The sequence below is a fragment of the Chelonia mydas genome, chromosome 2 (genome assembly GCF_015237465.2).
Source record: "Chelonia mydas isolate rCheMyd1 chromosome 2, rCheMyd1.pri.v2, whole genome shotgun sequence".
NCBI classification, from domain to species: Eukaryota; Metazoa; Chordata; order Testudines; family Cheloniidae; genus Chelonia; species Chelonia mydas.
Window position 1 is genome coordinate 199170796 of NC_057850.1, and position 13690 is coordinate 199184485.

A 13690-nucleotide genomic window follows, 5' to 3' on the forward strand; every position below is an offset into this window, starting at 1 on the left:
GGGAAATATATAACATCAGTGCTTGCTGGGGATCACGGGGGTTTTAGCTCTGAATCTGGCAAGAAAGTAATATTGATGTAGAGATTCAATCATTCATTCATTAACTGAGACAGTTATAAAGCACCATGGAATATGGTGAAGGAAAGACATATCATAAAACAAACTGTAAATTTTTGTGATTATAACTTAAATCCATTCTGGTTTATTAGGTACAGCAGATTAATATTTCAAGCAATATCTTTTAATCTAAAGAAAAATTTAAAAAATCTAACATTAGGTCACTGGATTTTGCATCCTTTAAATGGCAGGAAGAAAAAGCTGATTTAAAAATTATACCCTCATTCCCATTTCTCACAACAAACTGACTCTGGAGAAGTTATCATGGTGAAGTTCTTTAGATTTTGCCATCTATACTGAAAAATCTACATATATGCTATTTCTTTATGAACATTTATTCTACAGGAACAAGGTAATCACTTAGAGACCTAAACACCGTTATGCCTAGTCTATGGGTCACATCCTGCTAGTCCCATGTAAGGCAAGAGGGATTTGGATTACATCTATGTCTCATATCTGAAGAGGAGTCTACCATGGACTCTATTCCTCACCACTTTGTGTTGGGGAGTAAACAGTCAACTACGTAGATGAGTGCTGATCCAACTGCCATTGACTTCAGTAGCCGTTGGCTCAGACCCAGTCACTAGCACTTCTCCAGTTACTATGGGCTGCTTCAGTGACTTTTGTATAGCATATGCTATGTATATAAGTCACAGAGTGCAACCAGCAAAATGGCACATATGTGGAGTTGGATGCATCATTGATAACAGCATTAACTGTGAAGAAATCTGAAGTTCATTCTTAACGTAGGGCTCGATCCTTGGGGATGCTAAGTGCTCTCCCCTTCCACTGACTTCAGCTTGCAGGAGGTACTCAACACCTCACATTTGCAGGTCTTTGAACAGGAAGAAGATTGCAGTGTTTATTTATAAGAACAAAGAACAGGACAGTGAAGAATGAAGTTAAAATGCAAATTGTCAATTCATTCACTAAGTCATAATAAATGTTTCTCTCTAAATATTTCCTATGTTTTCTTCCTTTTATTCTATTTTTTCATGTAGATTTATATTCATAATGGGTGAATGAAAAGGGATGTTATGTTATAGGTGTATTTTTTCATGCATTCATTTTATTTATGTTAACTGCAACATATAATATAAATACACAATGTGAAATATTTACAGGAGTAAATTTTCAAAAAGGGAAGCTTAGGGTCTGTAATTGGTGCCTCTGTTCTATTGGTTCATACCTGTGCTGCTGCTTTTCTAAGAGAGGGGGCAGAAAACCCCACAGAAGCAAGGGGAAGAGGCATCAAGAGTTCTTTGGGCAGTATTTTGTTTTGCAATGTCTTGGACCCGTTATCAACTCAGACTGGGGAAGATTTCACAGAGCAATACCTTTATATATCAGAGTTCGGGACAAAACAAGTTGCTTCAGATTAAAGAGTGATCTGCTTTAAAGTGTAATTTCAGATATTACAGCACAGAATTCTCATCATATGTACCAATAATTTAATTTTGTTTTAAGTAGCCTCACAATTTCAGTAAAAAAAAAAAAAAAAAAAAAGCGGGGGTGGAGGCGGGGAGAGGAAAGGGGGTGGGCAGAAACTTTAGTCTCCAAAACAGATGCCAGTTTTGGATTTATTCAACCAAGGAGTATTTGGTTTGGCTTAACATTGCTTGGGTTGAAAAAACACATGCCTATTCCAAAGAGATTTAACAAGGTCTGCTGCAGATGCTGTTGCCATTTGGCATGTCACTGTTACTGTGTGGCACAGAAAGAACTCTAGACCACAGATTTTGCTTGGCTGAAGTAGCTAGCATTTTTGGCTACATCTGTTCTTCTGGCCAACTGGCTGCATGTTTACAGAGTGTGGTTGTAGATGGGGTGTTAACAAAGCTTGGGTTAACAGTCTAACCCAAACTAATAGTGAGGTGAATGTGTGATCTATCATGACTAAGAAAATAGAGACAGGAAAACCTTGTATGTTTTCTGGTCCTAAACTGTATACACAGAGGGTTTCTTGCATATACTGTACCAACTGACAGGTACACCTTTTCCTTTGCCTTGGGATGAATGACAATCGTTTTACAAACAGACACTATATCTACTAATCAAACTAGGAAATATAAACATGTGGTGGTTTAAGGCTATATGAGACATTCAACTTTGGGGGCCTGAGTCTCCTTGCTCATGTGTTACACTTTTCTACTGGTGTAACTCCACTAACTCCAGTGAGCTCATTCCTGGTTTACATGGGGATGAAAGGACAACCAGGCACAAAGTATCTTGAAATGGATCCACATATTTCATGTGTCAACCTGTGACTTTACACTTACAGCTGCCATCAAACAATTAGTACAAGACTGAAACAAAATGTTAATATTTCAATTATAATGTAAGCATATGTTGATGGGTACAGCTATGGGGTATTATTACTGTATGCTCCGCTGGAAGTGGATGTATGGGGCCCAGGGACTTACAAACTCAATGCTAATGGCATTCACACACATAAATCCTCTGCACACTACAGGGGAGATTTAAGCGCACAATACACACATCACAGTAACTTCAGGAAACATTAGAAGCAGTGCTTAATTTGTAATGAAAGAGGTGCCAGGGCTCAAGCAATTTTTTTTCACTTTCATATCTGATGCAGCAAGCCTAGATTAAGCACTAATTAGAAGTAACTATTTCATTTAAAATACTAAATCATATTTGTCCAAATTATCACTTTATCACTTGCTCTAACCTCATCAGCTGCACTCAAGAAAAAAATATATAATCCTGATTTTCCAAGCATTGTTCAGTTTGTGCCTCTAACACTGTTCTCTGACATCACCCCTGTATGCCACATGCCTACGCAGAAAAATCAGACAGTATGCCCGTGCCCACCACACCAGACCCCTTTACTCTAGTGTTTGTTTACTTACAATTTTTTAACCCAAGCTGCAGACACCATCACAGAACCAGCTAGCCTATTTGCTGATTTTCCACACATCTGCACCAACATTCCTATTAAACATGGTAAGGATCAGATGGTCCACTCCCTTTAAATTAATCTCGCCCAGAGTCAGTGGAGACTGGTAACATCTGAAAGTGCATGTATGGATAAAGGCATGGATTACAGGCATGGATAAAGATCACATGATCCATGACTAAGAATGAGGTAAGCTATGCCTCCCTACTGCTCCAGGTAACTGCTGTGTAAAAACAATATAAAAAAGGATTTGTAATTGTTTCTTTTTACCATTTTGGCTTCTGAATGCATTGGAGGGACTTGGGGTGATGCACACGGGTTATTGAGATTTGGGCCTTGCATCCCCATGATACTGGAGTTCATTGACATTTGTCTCTCCATCTTTAAAAGGAAGAAAAAAAGAAAAACAAATTAGACAACAAAATAAAGTCTAAAAACATTTTCAAGGGCATATGTTCAGTTTCTTTTCAAAGGGACCCAGCTTTATTTCTTTGAGTCATCCCTCAAAAAACTGTTTTGTGAACTGCTTATATTTGCTTATTCTCCAAATTTGTCCTACAAATGCTGCTTTTCTCAAAAGCCATTCAAAAAAAGAGTTTCTTTTCAATACAAACATATCAGCCACCCAGGTTTGAACATTTCCCCCCTTTTAGTATAACAACACTCTGAGTTAAGTGGTTTTAAAAGCATCATTGTATAAAGTTGTGGCTTCTGCTGTCACTGCAGCCCAGCTCAGCTTGTTGAAAACGTATATAAAAATCCATGATCTAGAGTGTATGGAACAGGAATTGGGTTCTTTTTTCTTCTCTGGGACTGCTCAATCAAGGGGAGTTTTTCATATATCCCAGGTCATGTTAGTGTAGCTTTGGAGTCTAAACAAAACAAAACAAAAACACCCTACCAACCCTTTAGAGCTCTTCTTGCAAGCTAAATTCACTACACTATAGTACCCTGACAAATTCAAAAGACAGTTGGAACAAGGAGAATTTACTATTTAAAACTGCTTCTCTCTAATGTTTTCAGTGAAAAGAGATGTGGTAGGATTCAATGTTTTATTCCATTTAACAACAGATGGCTGGGTTCACTCCTGTGGGTGAAGTAGGAACAAATTGCACCCCCTGAACCTGAAAATAAGCTGTACTTTAAAGGAATATTCACCCCACTGAGGGCTCCTTGAGAGTTCTCCCATGACAAGTACTGCCACACTCTCATTTCTGGAAGACTTAACACAGACAAGAGCCCAAATCTGCCAGGTGAATTGCCCAAAGTCCCATCATTGTTCCACCATGCACAAAACAAATGGCATGTTCTTCCCTTCCCAGAGGTGGAGGAGGATACTTTTATTTTAGGAACAGCACAAACATTAGTTCTCAGACAGCCTTGCAAAATGAACACATTCAGCACAGTGAAGTATGAGTGTTTTATTTCATTATTTCTAACCTTCCTCATTAATTTCTGCCGTTTGTCTCCCAAAACTTTTTATATTAACAGGGCTGCTAAAATACTATGAAAAGTAGGGGCTGCATCTTGCAAGACAGGTAACTGAAGAATGGAAGCTGAGGGCAAAGGCAACCATTTAGGATTCGGTCCATATCTACAGCAAATGACTGATTACTGGTTCTGAAAAATAAATCACTTTTACTTCTTATTGACTGACCTCCTCACAGTAGGTGAGTAATTATTTTGAGATTAAATTGGCATCGTGCCTGTGCTTTGTCCAGTAAGGGCCCAATTCTAATCTCACAATTATGTAACTCCATTGCCTCCAGTGAAGACGCTGTTGATTTACACCAGTAAGTAAGATCAATATCAGGACCCAAAAAACTCTAATAAAGAATAAGAATATGTGATTCTAGAATCACATAAAGTGGTTCAAATCAGGAGACCCTCTACTGGAGTTAATTGAGTTACATCTGTGTAAAACAGGCATAATGGAGTGCAAAATGACTCAAAACTCTGTATTCTCTATTTTGGATCACTTCATTTTCACTGTGTGCAGTGAGGTAGATCTTTGCCCCTGATAATGCCTGATACAGTATTAAAATAAAATAACTTACTGGCATTAGTACTGCAGAAGATCCAGGCATGGTAGGATTGGGCAGGGTGCCAGGCATAGAGGCAGGCATGGGCTGTCTTTGTCGGTTGTGTAGGTGTAGTAGTGAAGACAGAGAACCTGGGACAGGCCTAGGAGAAAAGGAGAAAATGTTGTCACTGTCTGTGGAGGCTAAAGCAAGCTCGACAGTCCCAGACATTTCTATCACAAACAGCAGTAGACAACTATATAGAAGTAGAAGATAGAGTATTAGTGTCACTGTCTGTAGATCCATGTAACAGAAAGTATTAAGGAAACGGCAAGTAAAACCCAGGTCTGATTTCCTTTGCTATTTCTTAGTGAATGCCCTAATTTGCTTTATTTCCTGGCAAGTATGATATAGACATTCTATAGTGAATGCATTGTTATAAATTCTGCCCACAGACACAAAACAGTGCATGATAGTCTATTAAACATGCATAAATTAATAGAAATCTTATCACCTATAAATTACTTTAATTTGAACATTTTTCACTACTGTATATACACAGATATATCTTCTGCAATAAACTCCATTTCCTCCTTCCAAAGCAACAGTCCTGATTTTACTGGTCAGCATGTCACTCATGGCACTGGAAATGGAAAAGTGAGAATTACGATTAATTCTCAGAGCCAGATTAAGGGGTTTATAAGGAAAAAAAAGGAGTGAAAAAAAGCAGAATGGGTTAATGTTAGCAAAAGGCATTAAAGAGATTTAGAAGGGTTTTTTACAAATATACCAGGGGAAAATAAATATTAGAGGAAAGCAGACCTATTAACAAATGAGAAGGATCATTAAGTGAATGGATTCAAAAATAGCTGGGGTACTGAACTACTTTTTAATAACTGCCTCTAAGAAGAAAAACATTTGGGAAGTAATGACTCCCTTGAAAAGAGAGGGAAAGTGAATGATGTGAAGACAAAATCGGGCAGTCCAGATCATATGGAGCCTTGGGTGTCAGGAGAGTTAGTTAACCAGTTATTCAGCTTTTTTTTTTTGAAAAGTCCTAGAGAAGCAATGGAGAAAAGCAAACGTAGTATTAATTTTCCAAAACCAGGATAGAAGACATGCAACATGGCAACAAATAAGGCCAGTTCAATTTTGGGTGTCACGGACAGAGCATCACAGACCAGAATGCACCTGCAGCATCATGTTCAATCCATTAGCAAATAGATACTGGTAAAGGCATTGGAAGGCGTTAAGAGGAAATGCAAATAATTAGGAAGCTGGAGGGACTGATTTATGACTTAGGTAAGCAATTTGTATGGGGGCAGAGATGAGAAAAGTCTACAAATATTTGAAGCCTCTACACTTCCAGGGTGTTATTCAGCCCTAAAATAAGCACCCCCATTCCACCGAGGGGTCCACCGCCAGCAACTGCAGCCCCCAAAGTGAGCTGCTCTCGTCAGGGAGTTGGAGGTCATAACTGCAGTACTTGGGAGCAGCACATGTCAGCTCACCCCCTGGTTATCCACTGTCAGTGGGTCTCCTATGAGAGATCAGGCTGCACTTTAAATCTCCCTATCCCCGTGAGAGGAAATAAACGCAAATATTGCCTTATCTCCCCAGGGTCTGAATTTCCCCTACTGCCTGGATTGCAGCCGCTACCAGCATCTGTGAGCATGAATCAAGCATCAAGGATGGAGAGAAGTTATGTAGGGTGGGACTGTACAGGGAGGTGTAACTAAGAGTAGTGAGATAAATCTAAAAATGAGAAAAATGCAGCTGAATATTGGGAGAAACTTGATCTTTATTTGGGTTTTTTAGGTTGCAGTCATCTCCCAAAGGAAGTGGTGGAAGCCACCCCCATCCCACTGGACAATGGACTGAGTTTATGTGCCTTAGGGTACAATCTTGAAGAAGGATAGACAGACTACCATGACCTAAAGGATTTTTCCCTTTTTTTAACTGCTGTGAGCTCACAGAAGGATCCTATTCAATAAAATATCAGTTGACTCTCAATGAGACTGAAGTGAAACAAGTACCATGACAATAGCTTTTACCTCCCCCCACCACGTATTCACACTGACAATCTCATATACAGGCCCTTTGTACAACTCACCAGCTTCATAATAACCATAGGTGTTAGGCTGTTTGACAGAAACTTATTTTGGCCTGACCTATGCAATTTATGCTAGTGAACCTCCTGGGACGGCACGGTTTGAATTCTGCTCATATGTTCCAGAGCCAAAAAAATTTCTGAAATTGATTTAATGAGCCTGGGAATATGGGATTTAGTCAAAAGGGAATTATTTGTATTTATTGCAATGGCAAATAAGCTACCTCGCTGTATCCAGTCTCACCTTTCATGCTGCTTAGCTTTGTGGGTCTGCATATGCTTTGCACTTGGTGAAAGATTTTTTTTTCAACACCTCACTACTTCTAGGGTTTTTCCCCCTACTAAAGCTCCTGCTTGCCCTTTCCCTGAGAACGATCTTTCCCAGCTCTGCAGTACAATCAGAGATTTTGTGTTTCAAGGCTGACTCTCTTTGTCAAAAAGTCTGCACTCTTGCCACTAATAAAAATGCTACATAACATGCACACCAGACTCGTTTCTGTAGTAGGGGAGTTTGACACTAGCCAGTGCTCACAGATATTTCTATTTCTTCCACACTGGAAACAAGCCATTGATTAACACACACACACACACACACACACTTTTCTACAGATTGAAATTGACTGAAATACTAATTTGTCTGGTTCTTACATTCCATCCCATTTATCACTTCTCTTAAGAGGACAAAGTGCTCTTTTTTTGTTGTTGCTTTTTAACCTTCTGCAGCAGCAGATAAATCAGGGAGACAAAAGTGATGCTCTTGTGACAGACAGGTATTATCATTTTTTATGCTGGAAGTGCACATTGTCCTCCATTCACCTCCCATCTTTGTACACTTGATAAAATGCTGAAGACGACGAACAGCCCCCTGACCTGTCAGTCAATGCTGCTGACTCAAAAGGTTTTAGGCCCTGAGCATTAGTGGTTTTGTACTCTAGTAAATAGGTTTGTTGGACAAACAACCTGCAGATAGGGAACTGCTCTATAGAGGAAGCAACATACCAGTCTAGACACTAATGAGACCTAATTTTCAAAGATGTTAAGCACTCACAGCTGTTTGACTTCAGTGGAACTTGTGAGTGCTCAACTGTTCTGGAAACTAGCCACACGTGAACCCAGTGGAGACATTTTACAACTTTTAACTTCTCTATGGCTTCAATGGGCTCATGCTCAGGACCTATATGCATAGACTAAAATAAAGATAACTCCAACAGCGTATCAAATGCAACACAAGCACTTCTTCTTGATACCAGGCATGCTGCCGGCTATGCTGAAAATCCCATTTGAACCAGCTCTCTTTATTGTCTGGTTACCACTTGTTTTACTTGTTAAGACCATTTATCTTCACTGTAGTCTCGTGCTTCCTCAGTTCACAGAAATTTCTAGCTGAGGTTCCCTGGGGTTATTTTCAGCCACATAGGCCTAGACCCTCATGGCTTTAAACGTAGCAGGACTGAAGCAGTCAGGAGCATGTTTCTAGTTTGCGGAAGAACTCTAGATCAAAGGATCTTAAGCATGACACATTCCATCCTGCTTCTCCTAACAGCCTCAATTCAAATGAGAGCCAATGTTCATTATTATTATTATTTGTATTGAACCATGCCTAGAAGCCCCAGTTAGGGATCAGGGACTCGCTGTGTCCGGTACTGCCCCAAAGGGCTTACAATCTATGCATATGCATCAGGAGTAAGGGCCCACAGCTAGCCTACTTACCTACTAGCTTAACCCTCAGCAGTCAAATGAGCACAGCCTGGTCCCGACTGAGGCGCCTGATTGGTGAAACTGCCTGATTGGCTGAGGGGATCATCAGGCCTGCCCTTAAGACCAGCAATAGCACCAGGGCTGTGGCTGCTCAAAGCATATGCCCATGGCTGTGTTAGCTTCAGTTCCTGCCTTGTTCCAGCCCTGTCCCAGCCTCACTCCTGCTTTGGACCCAGCCCTGCATCTGCCTTCCTTTACTCCAGATAACCCAGTTCTGACTTTTGGCTTCAGTTCCCTGGCTCGGACTCTGACTTAATCTTTGGTTCTGGTATTCAGGTCCTGATTCCAGTTCTGACTTTTGGCTCTGATTCCTGGATCAAACCTCTGGTTTCTGACCCTGGGCTCTAGCTCCTGATCCTGGCTCTGACCACTAGGCCTGACCGCCACAGCTCTGACCACTAGGCCTGACCATCCATGTCCAGGTCCCTAGTAGTTTAAGCACCCCCCCCAAGTAATCCCCATTGGGGAAAAGGGGCCCGGTTCCCTGCTGGCACTGATCCCACCAAGACAAATATCTCCCTATTGGAAATGGTGGGTATACATCCTGTAGGCTCAGGTTGCTGCCCTGCAGGCACAGAATATGGCACTGCAGGTGCAAGCCATGCCACCCTGGCACCCTGAGAACCAAAGATTCCATTGCCAGATAACTTTGATGGCAACCGTGGCAAATTCCACAGATTCCTGAATCCGTATCAGCTTCTGTTTCTGTTGCAACTGAGAACATTCCCCACTGACCAAGCCCATCAGCTTTCTAGTCAAGGAGGCCCTGGCCTTGGCTTCCCAGCTCCTGGAGAAATCTGGTCTGCTCCTGGGTCAATCTGAAAACTTTGTGCAAGCCATGACAGTGATCTTTGATGACCCAAATCACATGTGCACAGCAGAGTCTGTGCTCCAAGCACTGTGGCAGGGGCACCAATCGGTTGTCAAATTCACTGTGTAATTTCGATGCCTGGTAGCAGACACTAAGTGGAATGAGGTTGCGCAGTGTTACCACTTCTAGCTCAGCCTTAACAAAGAAATCAAAGACAAGCTGGCATGGGTGGATGATCTAATCGAACTGTGCGTGAAGATCGTTAACTGTATAAAGGAGCACCTCCAAGAGCAAGGCTCAGTCACCCATGTACCAGCGGTTTCCCTGGCTCCAACTCACCAATCACTGGCTTTGCCCCCACAGACTGAGCTCATCCAAATTGACCAAGCCTGTCACAGCCTTTCCGATGCTGAGAAAAATTGATACTGAATGGCGGGCTTATGCCTGTACAGTACTGCTGAGAACCTCAGTGCTTCACAATCCCTGTCAGGAAATGCCAAGTCCCAGCCCCTACAGAAGGTGGGCTAGTGAGTTCCCCAAACCCCAGTACCCAATAAGGATATTTGCCCACCGGTATTCTAGCAACAACTAACCCGAACCCAACACATCTCTGACTCCCTCTCCAACTTTGTAAGCGCTGTTGGATTCAGAGGCCTCCGGTAATTTCATGGACTTGGACTTTGAATAAGCACGTATGATCCCCATCCAATGGGAAAGATCTCCAGATTTGGCAGAGTCTATAACGGGTTGCTCCTCTCATTGAAACCAGGTACTTGCCCCTTGGAGGACACCACTCTCCCTGGTCATAGAAAAACCTTCAGTTTGGGCTCATCTGAGCCCAACACCTTCCAGTTATCCTCGGTATGCCCTGGCTCACCACACAGGATCCGCATATCTGTTGGTGGGCAGGTGCAGTAAGTTGCAGGTCCCTGCACTGTCAGCAGTCTTGTCTCCCAAAATTGAGCCATAGGCCAGAAACTCCCGGGAGGCTCAGTTTGCCTCCTTGGAGAATCCAAGCCCAAGGCCATTAGTTCGCAAGGAATCTCGGCACCCTCCGCGTCCCCTCCTATCACCTCTGTAATAACAGCTAAATACCAAGAATTTGCTGACTTGTTTGATACGAAGAATACACTGCCCATCTGCCTTCCCTCGCCCTGCAGCTGCAGCATTTCCTCTGCTGTCCACGGGTGTGTGGATCTGGGCACACGTGCTCTCCCTCAGAGGTCCCGCCTCTTCCTACGTCAGCCTGCACTGGGCCAACAGGCCTTCTCGTCCCTCTTCCTGTCTATCCTCCTCCCCGTGCAATTTCCTACCTTCACCTCGTTTGGTCATGTCCTGCCCTCTTGCTGTTCTCTGCTCCCTCCCATAGTCCCCCGATGGAATCACCTCCCTCCTGCAGTTGTTGCTGCTTCCCCTGCCACAAGCACCTGCTCCCCTGCTGTTTGTTGCTCCCTGAGCGAGTGGCGGGTGTGGCATTCGGTTGAAGCATGGGTAGGGCCATGGAGGGAGAGGCAGAGCATGACTGGGGCCTCAGCTGGGGTGGGGGGCCACGGTCCGGGCCCCGCCACTTCTAGGGAGTTTCTGGCACTCCTGGGCATAGCCTCCCAAAACGAAAGACCCATGCGCCACCTATGCTTGAGCAATATCTTTGTTGCTTTTTGAACTATCACCAAGATGAAGGGCTTTCTCTGCTTCCCTAGGCTGAATTTGTGTATAATAATGGCACACACGCTTCCACCCAATAAAGTCCCTCCTTCACCAACTTTGGGTTTCATCCTCATTTTTATTCAGACATCCCCACAAAGTCTTTGATCCCACTGCTTCAGACTTAACCTCCCACCTCTGTCAGCTACACCAAGAATGGAAGGAATACCTGATAGCTACTAAGAGGGTTTATAAGCACCACGCTGACCTTGCCATAGGTGACCAAGTGTGGCTGTTCACTTGGTACCTTAGGTTAGTGCATCCATCAGCTAAGTTAGACCACCAGTATCTACATCCATGTAAGATTCTGGAATGGGTCAATCCAGTGGCATTCAGTGTACAGTTGCCAGAATCTATAAGGATCCACAAGGTGTTCCATGTCTCTCTGCTGAAGCCTTACATTAAAGTCTTACATTCCAATGTGGTCCACCCCCGCCTATCACCATCCAGGAGCAGGAGGAGTATTTGATTCAACAAATCCTTGCTCTTGACGCATTGGAGGGAAACTTAGTGGACAGAGAGGGTTATAATCCAGACGGACAATCCTGGGAACCAGTGGAAAATATTCATACCCCAGACCTACTGCAGGAGTTTCAGCAAGCCTATCCTGACAAGCCCAGCCCTTGGAAGGCACCCTCAGAGGAGGGGGTACTGTCAGCAGCAAGAGCCTGCAGCCAGCCTGCTTAACTGATAGCTTAAGAGCCAGACAGTCTGATGAGCACAGCTGGCCCCAACTGAGCCTCCTGATGCTCTAAACTGTCCAACTGAGGGGATCAGCAGACCCGCTCTTAAGACCAACAGCAGCAGGGCACCCACCCACAGCTATGTTTGCATCTGCTTCCGCCTTGTTCCAATCCCACTCCTGCTTTGTTCCAGCCCTCTCTCAGACACTCCCTTACTCCAGATAACCTGGTTCTAACCCTCAGCTCCAATTCCTGGCTCTGACTTGACCCTTGGCTCTGGCATTTGGCCCCTGATTCTGACTTTTGACTCTGCTTCCTGACTCTCACTCCTGACTCCAGCTCTGACCCTTTGTTCTGACTCCTGGTTCTTGACTCTGGCTCCAACCCAATAGGCTTGACCACCACTGCTCTGACCATGAGGCATTACTGCCCACGTCTCGGTCCTTAATAATATGATGAGACACAACAGGTGGATACAACAATCAGACAAGGATGAAACAATTATCAGTTTAATAAGCAGCAGTCGCAGCACACCAGCTGCCTGCACATTGTCACATGTTACCATATATTTGTATTTTGAACTGCCTTCAAAGTGAAGCACCTCAGAAAGCCTGCAGTGCTACCACATTGCTTAAGTATCTGAAAAGTGCAGCACGAACTACAAGGATAAATCCTCCAGATTCAGGCAGAGGGAAATATTTGCACCAGGAATTGTACCTAAGATGGGCACTGACCGTAAGTGCTGACTCAGTTATTGCATGTTGGCTGGCAATCGCTTGACCTACAGTGCCACTACGGAAACGTACTGATGTTTTTCCACTTGCCTAATTGTTGCCTGGTGCTTTAGAGACTTTCATCCTGAAAATCCAGGACACTTTAAGACTGTGATTCTGTCTACTTTCAGCCTACTATGTTCATAGGAGAAAAGCATTGTAGCAGACACTCTTTTGGAATCCCCTATGTCATTTTATAAACCTCACCTGACCTATAATACCTGTCGTTTAACAATGTTATGGTTCCAATATCATCAAAGAGCAGAACTCTCTATAAAAGAAGAGCTTTGTTTAGCCAAGTTAAGTGCAGAACTGAACTGTATTCTAGGAAAAGAAAACTGGCACCTAAAGAAGCGGATCTTTTCCAATCTAGCAGAGATCTCTGTTTGTATTTCACAGACAATTCAGACTCTTAAGTGTGATAGATTTTTTTTAATCATCAGTAGTAGACACTTATACTATGGTAGCAGCTCAAAGATCCCAATTGGCTGGGCACTATACAAATGTAGATAAGTGACAGTCTTTACCCCAGTGTGTTTACAATCTAAAAGACAGATGAAGGACACAGGATGGGGATATAACACATAAGAAAAGTAACAGAATGAAGAATTGGCACAGCTTAGTTAGTTACATTTCTGATGTTGGTTTTGTCTTTTTACATTTTTTTTTAAAGTGGAGGTAGAGGTATGGTGGGGAATGACAGGAATGGGGAAGCATGAAAGAGCCAGGGTGTAGGAAAAGGAAGGAAGGGGAAACGGGGAAGTCCCAGCTCAGAACCTGCCTAGCTATAATC

At 43.0% G+C, this 13690-nt stretch overlaps 1 protein-coding gene across 10 annotated transcripts in view; it reads right to left on the minus strand.

Annotated features, from left to right (window-relative positions):
• CREB5 (cAMP responsive element binding protein 5) overlaps positions 1-13690 on the minus strand; it is a 350247-nt gene that overhangs the window by 83482 nt on the left and 253075 nt on the right. For all 10 annotated transcript variants that reach the window (XM_043541011.1, XM_007053642.4, XM_037890496.2 and 7 more), the window contains 2 exons: positions 5095-5221; positions 3308-3418 (listed from right to left, as the gene is read on the minus strand). In XM_043541011.1, coding sequence (XP_043396946.1) covers positions 3308-3418; positions 5095-5221 — 238 coding nt within the window. The remainder of the gene's footprint in view (positions 1-3307; positions 3419-5094; positions 5222-13690) is intronic.